The 14,320-nt window shown below is 39.3% G+C and overlaps 1 protein-coding gene across 1 annotated transcript in view; it reads left to right on the forward strand.

Annotated features, from left to right (window-relative positions):
* Positions 1–14,320, forward strand: part of ARHGAP42 (Rho GTPase activating protein 42) — a 309,205-nt gene that overhangs the window by 70,264 nt on the left and 224,621 nt on the right. The window contains exon 2 of the mRNA XM_032167223.2: positions 12,083–12,178. Within this exon, the coding sequence (XP_032023114.1) occupies positions 12,083–12,178 (96 nt within the window). The remainder of the gene's footprint in view (positions 1–12,082; positions 12,179–14,320) is intronic.

A 14,320-nucleotide genomic window follows, 5' to 3' on the forward strand; every position in this document is an offset into this window, starting at 1 on the left:
AAGCTTGTCACTCCATTTAAATTGTACTTGGAAAGTTTTTGGAGGTTTGTGTGAATGTGTTAACTTGTTTCTTTGCTTGGGTAAACAGATTTTATTATTGGATCCAGGAATGTTCTTGTTAAGGTATGCTGGAATGCAGATATCTATTAACTACTGAGATGATACTTTTTTGAAGTTGTAGTAATAAACCTAGTCTTTGGAGGCAATATATGTATTGTATAACTTTTATTAATGATGCATGATGCTAAACAGCTGAGATGAAAACGCACTTAAGTAAATGATCAATTTACCTTTTGGAATAGGGACAATTTGACTGTAATGATTTTTATTGTCACTCTAGTTTTTTCCTTGATTGGCAGGCACTGTGGCTGCATCATAAAATGATGAGTTATCTTTTTAGGTCCAGAGAAATAGGCTGATACATAGGTTTAGTAACTGAGAGCAAATAAGTAACATGTCTTTCCAGTCATTGTTTACCTCTTTAAAAATTAATAGTAATTATAATTATGATAGTTTATCAAGCACTTACTATGTGTTATGATGAACTCTACATGCATGATTTCATTTGCTCATCACAATGATCCTATGAAATAAGTATATTAATATTATTCCCATTTTATAGATAGGTAAATTGAAACTCGCAGAGCTTAAGTAACCTAGCTTGGCCACCTAGCAAAACAGAATTTAACTAGTAGTGAGTCTGACACCAATATCCTCACTCTTAATATTTTTTTAATTAGATCTATTTGTATTAGAAGGTTATGCAAAGAAATAGAAGCCCGTGCCAGCCTTTTCTTTAATGATTTACATTTGTGAAAAATTTTAGCGTTTTTTTGTTTGTTTGTTTGTGTTTTAACTGAATGCTCACTCTATCAAGCTTGAATAGACCACCAGGATCATTTTTATAGTGGATGTTTTATAAGGCAATGTTGAGATTGTAGGTTAGCAGGTAAAATGTCCGGGCTGCTTTTGTCAGCGGCCAGGTGTCCCCCACTCACCCCCACCACCCTGCAGCTTGCCAACAGATCTTAAATGAAAGAACCGTCTGGCCATTCTCTCTGGCTCCTCACATCTCACCGGCTTGATTTGATGTCCATATCTTAAGTCTGTGTTTGCTGGGGCTCTGGTTTTCCTCTCTTCCTCATAGCATCTTTTATACTAGGGGCAAGCCTGTGTCTAGGCACCTGGCTTCTTATCTCTAATTGCTCTCTGCCAATCTTAAAAAAGCCTTAATTTACCTCTCCTAAATACTCTGAATTCCCATATTCAGTTCTGTTTATTGACAGCTTCCTGTTTTCAAGGTCCGGTGTTGGGTGCAGTAAAGGCTGGAGGGGTTCTCTGCTTTCCACACCTTGCTGTTCAGGGAGAGTTATAAGATTTAGACACAAAGAAGTACAATAATAAAAGGGAACATTGTCTAGAGTATTTCAGTAGACATACAAAAAGGAGGTAGAGTACAATAATGCAATATTTCTCAAAGATTTCTCCTGAAGTACATCTAATATGAGAGGAGGGGAAAAGTACCCTCTCGGTAGTCTGGGGACATATCCCTAACTGGCTGCCTCAGAGGAAATATCAGGTACAAGCTAATTCATATGAAATAGGCTTTACCTGCAATATATGCATTTAAAAAATGCAAAATTGTGTACAATTACTTGGCTTCCTTCTCCCCAATTTTCAAATAAAACTGTAGCCCCAGGAAGATGCAATTAAGAGTGTCCATAGCTTTCTGAACTTCTGACTGCATACCATAAGGCACCCAACATTTGATATCTGTAAATCAGCAGATACATTGCACTGATTGGATTACCTAGGGTAATTTTAGGATTACTTAATCCAGAAAGTAGCAAGTTTTAAAGGTACTTTAATAGGACTGAAATTAACCACATACACCATCTGTAAGTATAGCCAGGAAGCTCTTGCAGACCAGATCTTGGTATCTTAATGTTATTGTAGCCCCTGGATGGTATGATGCAGATTTGCAGTCCTGCAGCTGTGCATACCTCTCCATTTGAAGACGTTTGAAGGTCACAGCAGAGACAAAGGGCTGTTTCTGATGGGAATGACTTTGTGGATGTTGAGAGGGTTAAGTTTAGATTGGTTTGTTTGGCTGGGAATTTGAGTGTGCAAAGAATAGTTTGAGAGAAAGGATGAGTCAAAAAACACAGAGGAAAGATGACATCCTTCACTAACCTAGTAGGTAACAGCTTAGTATGTCCTTTAAAATGAAATTAAAGGCTAGATGCAGTGGCTCACACCTGTAATCCCAGCACTTTGGGAGGCCAAGGTGGGAGGATCACTTGAGGTCAGGAGTTTGAGACTAGCCTAGCCAACATGGTGAAACCCCATCTCTACTAAAAACACAGAAAAATTAGCCGGGTGTGGTGGCGGGCTCCTGTAATCCCAGCTACTTGGGAGACTGAGGCAAGAGAATTGTGTGAACCCAGGAGGCGGAGGTTGCAGTGAGCCGAGATTGCGCCACTGCACCAAGGCCCAGGTGACAGAGCAAGACTCTGTCTCAAAAAAAAAAAAAAGAAATTAAACTAGTAATGATTTAGCCACAAATGTATATGACATCAAGAAGGGCAGGATGGAGAAAGGAAGTTGTAAGAGCTGGCAATAGGGTGATATGTGACATGAAAGATAAGGTAACACCAAATGTCCTTCCAAAGTCATTATCTTGGGTGGATGGATATGTTAGGTAATAAAAAGAGAAATGGGCTGTAACTGAGGCTGACATACTGAGGCTTTCCCTTACTGAATCTGTTGATAAGAGAGTAAGTTGTAAATGCTTGGCAAACAGTGGGAAGTGAGGGGTTGTACTGGGGCAGTGGTTGTGGGTGGGTAGGCAGACCAGGAAGCTCAGGCAAAGCAGGCCAGGCCACCCCTGAGTTACTGGGAAGCTTAGGAAAATGAAACTCCTCTATATTGGGTAACTTAGTATTTGTAGTTAAAGAAAAAAAAAGGTAAAGGAGATATTTCAGAAAATGTTGCTTGGGGTGCCAGCGTCTAAACTTAAATGACCACTTAGGAGTGGTTTGCGCAGAGATAACACAGATAGTACTTTACAAAGAGAAAGAGTATTGAGGTAAAACATGGTGGCTAAAGAGAAAGTCCTCTGAATTCAAGAGTCTGAGGAAGAGAAATCTCAAGAGAGGTGGCAGAGGAATTGTTGTTGAGGCAGAAAGAGACTCTGGAGAACGACATTGTGCCACTGTTCTTTACCCACTCTTTTCAAGTTATTTCCCCAGGGTAGGAAGATGGGTGGTTCATTTTATCCTTTGAACTTTCTATTTTTAACTTGGGTTGTAGCAAAGTGAAGTCTTTGTGGTTTCTCATTTTTAATTTTTATGGAATTTGTAGGTTTATAGAACCTGGATAAAATCTGGCCAAGTGTTGGTTCCTATTTATTATTTTTAGGCCAAAATCTTATGGAACTGTTTGCCAGACACATATCATTTATGGGATTACAAACTGTTTGGTCTTCATTAGAGGCCAGTGCCACTATTTATTTTCACCGAAGCTCTCTTGAAGATAGTAATTTAATACCCAGATTAAATATGTTATGCTTACAATGAAAATATTTCATATTCTGTATTTGCCATCATAATAAATAATGGTTTAATAGTTAACATTTGTTGAGAATCAGTATTTCAAGTTTCTGTTCTATGCCAGACACTGTGCTAAGTCAGTTTTATGTAATATTCATGACAGTCTTGCAAAGGATTAATATCTTCCTTTTGCACATGAGGAGCTTACGATTCAGAGGGGCTAAGTACTTGCTCTGAAACACATTGCAGTAAGTGGTGATCCCTGGATTGGCATCCATGTCTCTCTGACCCTTGTGCAGACATGGTCTGTGACATAAAAGAATGATTGTTTCTAATTAAAGGACCTCTTTCCGGATCTGAGCACCTTCATCACATAAGACATCGAAAACAGATGCTTAACTTAATATGCCTGCCAGAAGGGTGGATGTATCCACTGCAAAATGGGATGCAGACTCTGAATTTACTTCTGCTGTAAAAATGAATGAGACTGCCTAAAGCTAGATTAATTTGATTTACCAGCTTTAAAGTGCCCAAACAACCATGTTGTTCTAGCCTGGAATACAGGACATTACTGTAGTGACATAGGGTAGCCTGTGCTTTCTTTGCATTTTCAGGGGAGTGAAGAGCAGCATCAGGGCTCCATTGTTCTCTGGTAATTCTGTCTCCAGTGACCTCCTGTGGACATGCCCCTTGCTTCATGGCAGTGTTTCTCAAGGCCTTCAAGGAAAGAGAATTCCTTGATTTCTATTTCTGTTACTCAAACTTCCTTCAGCTCAACTCTCGTTTATTGAGTGACTACTACATACCAAACTTTTTTCTGGGCCCTCTTAATGAAGACTGATTTTTAATATCAGATAACCACTATTTTCTAGGCACGTATGTAAAATAGAAAATAGCAAAGATTGTGTTTTAAAACTTTGTTCAAGTAAGTGATAGGAATGTTTTTTACTGGCAAATTTTCATTGTGTGTTTCTTATACTTTACCACACCCAGTATTCTTCTCTTCTGACTTTCCTCCATTTAACAATCTGGCCCTCATAGTTCTCTGAGAGCACACTGAAAACATAACTGCAGTTATTAAAAAAGCAAGGCTTAGTTGATGTTTCCTTGACATATTCTGCTATGTCCATTACTCAGTCCATTACTCTGCTGTATAATGTATGTGTTTTTTATTAAGGCTTTCTGTTATATTCATGTGCATTTTTAGTACCACAAGCTTTTCAGTAGTTTATAGTGATTTTTTTTTTTTTTTTTTTTTTGAGAAGGAGTTTTGCTCTTGTTGCCCAGGCTAGAGTGCAATGGCATGATCTCAGCTCACCACAACCTCCGCCTCCCAAGTTCAAGCAATTCTCATGCCTCAGCCTCCCAAGTAGCTGGGATTACAGGCATGCGCTACCACGCCCAGCTAATTTTTTTGTATTTTTAGTAGAGATGGGATTTCACCATGTTGGTCAGGCTGGTCTCGAATTCCTGACCTCAGGTAATCCACCCACCTCGGCCTCCCAAAGTGCTGGGATTACAGATGTGAGCCACTATGCCTGGCTGTTTATAGTGAATTCTTAGTGTTAAGAATGTTTTGCCAGTTAGTTTACATTTCTTTCATTCACTCTTTTTCAGGTATCTGCTTTCTATTAGGCACTAAGGGCAGAAAGAGATGAATATATACCTACCTTCAAGAAGCCTAAAACCTAAGATGTTATTCAGTGTGGCATTAAAAAGTAGAAGAATGAGCATACATTTCCTTTGTCTTTTTAAAAATTTATTTATTTGAGACAGAGTCTTGCTATGTCTCCTAGGCTGGAGTGCAGTGGCACGATCTTGACTCGCTGCAACCTCCGCCCCCCGGGTTCAAGCAATTCTCCTGCCTCAGCCTCCCAAGTAGCTGGGATTACAGGTGCGTGCATTACTGCGCCCAGCTAATTTTTGTATTTTTAGTAGAGATGCGGTTTCCCCATGTTGGCCAGGCTGGTCTCAAACTTCTGATTTCAAGTGATCCGCCTGCCTCAGCCTCCAAAAGTGCTGGGATTACAGGCGTGAGCCAGGTGCCCAGCTCCTTTGTCTTTTAACATGGTGTTTTATAATGACCATTTTATGTACATTTGCTGCTAGATTATTCCATGCTCAGCATAGCTACCTCTCTCTCATAGAGTCCAACACATGGAGTCTTGCTATTTTAAAATTTATATAGCAGGTAAAGGATTCATTAAATGTTGTAAGGCTCATAGCCTTCCCGGTTCCTCTTCCTCTTCCTTCTTCTCCTCCTCCTCTTCTTCTTCTTCTTCTTTTTTTTTTTGAGACAAGTCTCACTCTGTTAGCCAGGCTACAGTATTGTGGTATGATCACAGCTCACTGCAACCTTGAACTCCTTTGCTCAGTGATCTTCCCACCTTAGCCTCCTGAGTAGCTAAGACCACTGGCATAAGCCACTGTACCAGCTGATTTTAAATCATTTTTTGTAAAGTTAAAGCCTTGCTATGTTGCCCAGGTTCAATTTCAACTCCTAGCTCCAAGTGATCCTCCTGCCTCAGCCTCCCAAAGCGTTGAGATTACAGGCATGAGCCAATATGCCTAGCCCCTCCCGGTTTTAATGCTCATCATTCTTCGGGGATTAACTATGATATGCCATGAAAGAGCATCCAGTTTGGGAAGCAGAAAACCTATTCCAGTTGGAGTCCAGCTCTTAGACTCCAGGCAAGTTATTACTTAACTTTTCAGAGCACTGGCCCTCATAGCTTTGTGTAAGATTTAAGTATATAAGAACTTTGAAAAAGTAAGACATCTTGCCAACGCTATTGCTGTTGTTATTGAAAGTGTACATTAAAGCTGCTTGTAAGTAGTTAAACATTGTTGTCATCATCATTATTTCTGAAAGTGAATAACTTATGTTTTACAAGTGACTGTAAAAGCCACATTAGGGGCTTGTAAGAATGTGCAAGGAAAGCAGGGAGGATAAAAGACATCCAGGGGCTTGGAGTATTTACCCAATTTGCAGAAATTGATGGTTTCAACAAAAGAGCTGTTGTTTACAAGGTAGGGTCTTGGATACTTGGTTAGTATTCATAGATGGTAAAGTTTCCTACCGTTAATATACTACTTAAAATAAAGTGGGTAGGTTAGGTTTACAAATCACTGAGATAAAGGTGAAAGCATCACCAGAGAATCCCAACATAATGAGCAGTTAAAGGCAGAGATAGTGTCACCTTGAAAGGGGTCAGTAAGAGCTTTTTGGAAAAAATGAGGACTTGAGAGAAATCTTGAAAAAAGGCCTTTTTTTTGACAATGGAGAATGAGAGAAAAGTATGTTCTAAGTAGATAGAGTAACAATAAAAACATAGATACAAAAGAATAGCAGGCTTGTTTCAGACAATAACCAGTACCTTAGCTTGGTATGAGTCTTTATAGATATGGTTGAGTATGTACGTGGAAGCTACCCTTTGGAAGATTCCAGACATATTGTTTTAGCCTTCCTGGTGCATTGTTACATCTTTCAAGTCCCTGTTCTTAGTGAGTCTTCTAACAACTCTACCCCTACACACTCAATCGAAACTGATGTGCCTTTTTATTTGCCACTTTTATTTAAGGTCTATGTGCAAAGCAGTATGGCAATGTGGTGAAGTGGGGATTCTGGAGCTGGTGCCCTGTGTTGAAATTTTGGTTCTACTTTTCCTAGCTTGTGTGACCTTGGGGAAGTCACTTAACTTACCTGTGCCTCAGTTTCTTAATCTGTAAAATGGGTGTGATGGCATCTAGTTCTTGCGGCTATTGTGAGGACTAATGGGTTAATTTATATTAAATGCTTACAGAAGTATCAGGTACTAGGTATTGTTATTAATCTCTGTCAGAGAATTTATCGATTGCCCTCTGTTATGATTAATTACATGCCTCACACCCCTACTGGACTGTGCCCTTTAGGAGGGAAGGATACATTCTATTTTAACCTTTGTATTCTCATTGCTTTATTATGTCTGCCTTCTGCATGGTTGTGAAAAGATGATAATTCTACAACACATATATCTAGACAGATTGCTCCTGTGAGTCTTCCTTAGATCCAATCCCAGAGAAGCTGGATTTTAGGAAGAAATACCTTATACTAATGGACTGACTGGTTGTACTTGTTCTGACATAAATATATATAGCCCACTTCCATCACTAACATTGTAAAAGCAATTCCATTAACACTTCCAGAATAACAGGGAGACCTCAGTTCTTAAGTCTATGTGCAAGAAAAGTTTTAACTAAATATTTGTTTAATTATAGGTATTTTATATTCCTCTAATGAAATGAAGTTTTAGTGTTTCATTAGCATCATCTAATCATGGAAGCTGGAGGTTAACTCTTTCATATGAAAACATTGTTGATTAATTAAAGCCCAGTATAACTTCTTTTGAGTTATAATGTGAATGCATGTGAAGACACTCGATGCTTAACTTTCAAGTTAGGCAAATGGGAAGGATGTGGGGTGTGGGTGTGGGTGTGTGTGTGTGGTGTGGGGGGCATGTGAAGTATCTTTACCGTGCACAACTTGCTTACCAATAAGTGAATATTGGGTAGTAATAGGGAGAGACACCCCTGTCTAAACTAGATTCTTAGATGGCATGGGATCTTTTGTTTTATATTTAAGAGAAAAAGTTGACTCTTTAGTATGATATTTTAACACTCAACAACAAATTTTAAAATTTATTAGGTTTTAAAATCAAGGCCTTTCTATTATGATGTGGATTAACTTCATTTAAAAGGTTTTAGAAACAGCTCTTCTGTTTTTTGTGCTGGGTCGTGGTTTAGAAACTTTAGTTAGACAATTAGAAAAATATTGTTTCATGTGATTTTAAATGAATGGAAGATGTTGGGCCTTCTAATTCAGAATTGCACAGTCAGTAGGAGATGGAGCCAAGATTAAAAGCATGAGCTGGATTCCTCATTTTAGAGGCCGATCATTATTGCTGCCAGAAAATATGATAACTTCTTTACCTTGATGGTTTTTTTGACCTCATCATTACTTTGGCATTAGGAAAATGAAAATAAATAGGAAGAAGATCAAGAACCCGAACACACTTGAAGTTGAAAATGTGTCATATTTCAGACTTCCCCTTCATTCTTAGAATTATCATTTGAACTAGTTGAGAGCAATATTTTCTTGTATAATCCTGTCTCTCATTATGCTTCCAGAAGGACTGTGAAAGGATCATTCATGCATTCTTGATTCCATCAAGAGTTGAAGTAGACACCCATCTCTTACCCAGAAATGCTGAACAATAATACTGTCACGGCTTGATTGCTTTGCAGTGTAGCAAGAAAAGTTGAAACTGCTATCAACAGATTGTCCTGAGCACTTTCCAAGGTTATGTAAGGTCCAAGAGTTGCCATCTTCATAACTGAAACTGAAATTTTTCTTTTTCCTTTCTTAGATATTGAACATGGACATAGTCAACATGTTCTGAGTGCTTTCTATGTGTTTGATGCTGTTCTAAGTTCTTTATCTATATTAACTCATTCTCTCCTCACCATAACCCTGAGAAGTGGTTCCACTTAATGGATGGGATACTGAGGTACAGAAAGGCTATGAAACTTACCCACAGTCATGACACTTAATTATTGGTAGAAGCAGGATTCTAACCCAGTTAATCTGCCTTCGGCACTCATACTCGGTAACTTGACAGAGTAGCTTATAAGTGGGCCACTGTGTTCTTGTTTGGGGATGGGGATTACTGTCGTGCATTCACAGTGATCTCTGTGCAGGGACAAAACAGATTACCTTTTTCAGTCAAGGTACAAGGCAATGGGAAGTCAAGAACAGTCTGGGAAGAAATGGGAGGTTGTGTCATGAGTTCCCTAGGACAGAGCTTCCAAATAGGCTTATCTAGGTTTGAGGGAAGTTCAGAACTCTTGGTGGTGGCGAGGAGGGGAGAGAAGGAAGGATATCCATTGCAGGGTTCCCAAGCATCTTGATCTGCCCTTGTATCCCCAGTCTCAACTCTGCTGTAGGAATTACATTTAGGGCTTCAAATCCAGCAGAACATAAGGCCTTTATTTTATACTACATATACAAATAAAGGTGTGTTAAATGGAATGGTTTTCCTAAGTCTCAGGGAGAGCACCCAGAATTAAAAACGAAACTGTCTAATGTATGTTTAAAAAGAAAAGCCTGTCTGAAATTTGAAGTTGGTGGTCTATAGAATTGTCCTTGGTGAGTGGGTTGGTAGGTCCTTGGCTGACAGTGGTATAAAATGTGACCTCCATGTTTGGAGACCTATTCAATCTTGAGTGCCCACATTGACAGGTACTTGGACTTGGGGTTTCATGAATGTAGGGGCTGCCACAGTAAGTCCTGGGGTTATGTCTAGGCATGGGACCACAATTATTCTGTTAAATAAAAAATATTTTGACATGTGTAAAAAAGGTAAGGAAGACTTTATGCAGGACTATCACAACAGGTGTAAAGACTATGTCAGTAGATGAGAGAGATCTGGGTCAACTCTAAATACAACAAGAACAAGTGGGAATTTATAGCCAACGAGCAGGATGTGGGGCATTGGGTGGATGGAGAATGACTAAGAAGAGACATCGACGGTAGTAGGATTCTTGCTGAAGAAAGGTGGGGGATGAGGAATTTCAACAGATATTGAGGATAGGGGATTCTTTCTAGACTGACTTAGTAGAATCCTTGCTAAAACTAGGCTCTGCAGGCCCAGCAAGGGTCAGGGACAAGGTGGAGGCCTAGTCAAGAAGAGGGCTAAAAGGAGCCTGACTAAAATTTGGCCAAGGAGGGAGAATTTATCAGTTCCTATTGCTTGATTAAATGTAAGGACTCAGGTATTGGACTTGAACCCATGCAAGAGACACTGTTAAATGAAGTGTAGAGTGAATTCCAGAAAATTCTATTTTCTTATTGATGTAGACATTTGTGGCTGGATTGACATAAATGATCAGAGTAGCTCTGAGAGATAGGATCTTTAAAATTTTCCTGATGCTGCACTGTGAAGTTGATTTACTTTTATTTATTAGACTTAAATAGGGTTTATTGAGTGCCAGGCACAGTTCTAAACCCTTTGCAAATATTAACTCATATAATCCTCAAAACAATTCTATAAGGTGGTTATACCGTCTTCCCATTTTATATGTAATTATGCATTGCTTAACAACAAGAACACATTTTGAGAAAAACGTCCTTAGGCTGTTTTGTCATTGTACAAACATAGTAGAGTATACTTAACACAAGCCTAGATGGTATAGCCTACTACACACCTTGTCTGTATGGTGAAGTAGGCTATCCCACTAGGCTACAAACCTTTACAGCATGTTACTGTACTGAGTACTGTAGGCAGTTGTAACACAGTGGTAAGTATGTATATCTAAATATATCTACACCTAGAAGAGGTACAGTAAAAATACAGTATAAAAGATTTACAAAAAGATGCACCTGTGTAGGGCAGCTACAGTATAGTCTAATGTAGCTACTGTAGTGTATGTTTTTATGTGGTGCTTGACTGTGTGAGGAAACAAAGGCCCAGAGGAGTTAAATAATTTGTCCAAGGTCACATAGCAAGTAAGTGGTGGGACTTGGATTTCCACCCAGGCAGCCTGGCTCCAGAGTCTGCATTCTTAATCACTCGGTTAGGTTGCATCCTGGGCTGTTGACTCTCGGGGATTTACTTCTTATTATTCTGGGCTTTTCTTTTTCAGCCCATAAATAAAGAATTCTTTTTCTGGGTTTAGTCAGACTCTGGGCCTTGTTCAGACTGAAATCAGGATTGGGGAGTATGTTTAACTCGAGTCTCAAAGTTATTTGTAAACAGCCTTTCAGGTCATCTTTTACCTTCTTGACCAAAATCAGTAGTTTATTGGTAAAAACACATTTTCTACTTTTTCCACAGTTTGTGCAGAATATTATTGGTGACTCTTTCTAATCAACCGTTGGCTTTTTTCCCTTCACCAGCAAGCTCAGTAGCATTCCTTTTTTTTTTTTTTTAAGGAAAAATGCTCCAGTAGCTGAACAATGAGAACATATGGCCACAGGGAGGGGAACAACATACACTGGGGCCTGTTTGGCCAGTGGGATGTGTAGGGGGATGGAGAGCATCAGGAAAAATAGCTTAATGTATGCTGGGCTTAATACCTAGGTGATGGGTTGATAGGTGCAGCAAACCACTATAACACACATTTACCTGTGTAACAAACCTGCACATCCTGGCCGTGTATCCTGGAACTTGAAACAAAATAAAATAAAAATGCTCCATTTATGGTGAGTGAGTGGTAGCTCCTTGATGAAGGCTTTGGTAAACTGGTTTCCAGATAATATACATCTGCCACCAAAACTCTCTTAAAGCAGTAAATCTCCACTGTGTAGAGAAGACCAGATCCATTTTTGGTATTCATAGTGTCTTTAAATTTTGGTTAAATTAGTCAAACTGGTATTTTAAAGGATTCTGGTTAATGTAATACATAATCAAAGTTATATAATGTTACATTTGGAAACTCATCCGGATTCAATGGAACCTTACCTTACGGATTTTTTGCTTAACTTTTACTTGCAGATCTGTCTATGGCAGTGCAGAAATTTTCCCAGTCATTGCAAGATTTCCAGTTTGAATGTATTGGTGATGCTGAAACAGATGATGAAATTAGTATTGGTAAGTACTACTGTTTTAGAAAGTTCTACTTGTAATATTTATTTTACTGAAATCAAATAGACACACACCTAGATAATAAACATCTAAAATATTTTCTGACTTTGACGATACTATAAGGGTGATTTTGGGTTTCTATGGAAGAAATTTTTTTTTTTTTTTTTTGGAGACAGAGTCTCACTCTGCCGGCCAGGCTGGAGTGCAGTGGCTTAATCTTGACTCGCTGCAAACTCTGCCTCCCGGGTTCAAATGGTTCTCCTGCCTCAGCCTCCTGAGTAGCTGGGATTACAGGCACCTGCCACCATGCCCAGCAAATTTTTGTATTTTTAGTAGAGACAGGATTTCACCGTTTTGGTCAGCCTGGTCTCGAACTCCTGACCTCAGGTGATTCACCTGCCTCGACCTCCCAAAGTGTTGGGATTAATTACTGGCGTGAGCCACTGCGCCTGGCCTAAAGAAAATATTATAAATTGTTTTTAAATTGAAGCTCTGTGTTTGTTTGTTTTTTCCATAAGGAAATGACTTAATCATTCCATGACTCAGGTCAGCGCTGCTTTGAATTATTCGTTCAAACAAATATATATTAAGTATCTGCTATTAAATATACCAGGCACTAGTTTAAAAAATTACCTTACTTTTTTTTTCTTAATACTGGTTTCTTTTTTAATGTGAATATTTGTTTTTAAAGAAAACAAATCAGCCATGATTCCCCAAACCAGTGTTCTTGCAGGATGCAGAACATTACTAGGGATCAGGAGACTTGAACCCTAATCTGACGTTGCCTCAGTAATTTGGCAATCTGTCCCTGGGGAAAGCATGCTCCTTTCTGAATCAGAAGGATTCATCTCCCATAAAATGAAGAGGTCGTGTTATATGAACTCTGAAGTTTTATCTATATCTGACTTTTTATTGTTTGAAGGTCTGATTCTTGTAACTCCCTCCACCCCCACCTTTTAAAGACCCCTACATTTTCCAGCTTATAGATGTGTGGTCCCTTTGTAGGCTGGATTAGAGATATGTCATGTAATGAAAAGAGTATATAAAATATATATGTATATTTTAGAGGATATTCCTAAGTGTACCCTACTTCTGGGTATAAAAATACAATATTACAAACACTTAAGAACAGTGATCAGTGATTCCCAAACTTTAATGTCTATAGGAAACACCCAGAATTTTTTTTTTTTTTTTTTTTTTTAAAACAGTTTCTTCTTTTTTCCCCCGGTAGGGCGGGGGGACTTTTTCGGGTCACTGAAACCTCCGCTTCCCACGTTCAAGCAATTCTCCTGCCTCAGCCTCCCAAGTAGCTGGGACTACAGGCACCTGCCACCATGCCCGGCTATTTTTTTTTTTTTTTCTGTATTTTTAGTAGAGACGGGGTTTCACTATGTTGGCCAGGTGGTCTTGAACTCCTGACCTCGTGATCCACCCGCCTTGGCTTCCCAAAGTGCTAGGATTACAGACATGGGCCACCGTGCCCGGCTGGAAATCTTATTAATTGCAGGTCTTGGGTTGCGTGTAAGATTCACATTTCTAATAGATTTGAAGGTGATGTCCACACTGCTAGTCCATTCATACCTCTCCACAATCACATTCCTTTTCTTCCTCTGCCCTTTCTTTTTCTTCTATAGTTCTACCAGTTATGTCTGTATTTATTAGCTTTGACTACCTAAGTAGCAAGTCTTAGCACAGACCTCGCTGTGAAACAAAAGGGCAATGTTACCCCCACGAAATGAAAGCTCTCAGGAGAAGTTAAGCTGAATGAGTTTCGGCTTCATTGTGTGGCTTTAGCTTGCCTGCATTCACAAGAGCTCCTTTTGGAGAAGTCGCTGGGCAGGGTACAGAGTCCTTAGACAAGCTGCCTCTGCATGTGGAATTTATATGATGCATACATCATTGTGATCATATTCGCAGTCTTTCTGAGCAGATATATGCCAAGTGGTCATTCTCTTTGCTTGCTTTTTTATGAGTGTTAGTTAATTTGAGGGGAGGGTGGAGTGGCTGGTTTCCTTTGGCCCTAAGTTTTGTGATGAAAGATGGTCCAGCCGTGCCTGTCACTTGCCTGAGGTATAGTTAAAGTGCCTCCAGGAATAAGGGAGAGCCCTCCCATATGCATGACTTCTTCCTCCCCACAGGAGAGCTGGG

Source organism: Hylobates moloch, unplaced genomic scaffold (genome assembly GCF_009828535.3).
Source record: "Hylobates moloch isolate HMO894 unplaced genomic scaffold, HMol_V3 SCAFFOLD_11, whole genome shotgun sequence".
NCBI classification, from domain to species: Eukaryota; Metazoa; Chordata; class Mammalia; order Primates; family Hylobatidae; genus Hylobates; species Hylobates moloch.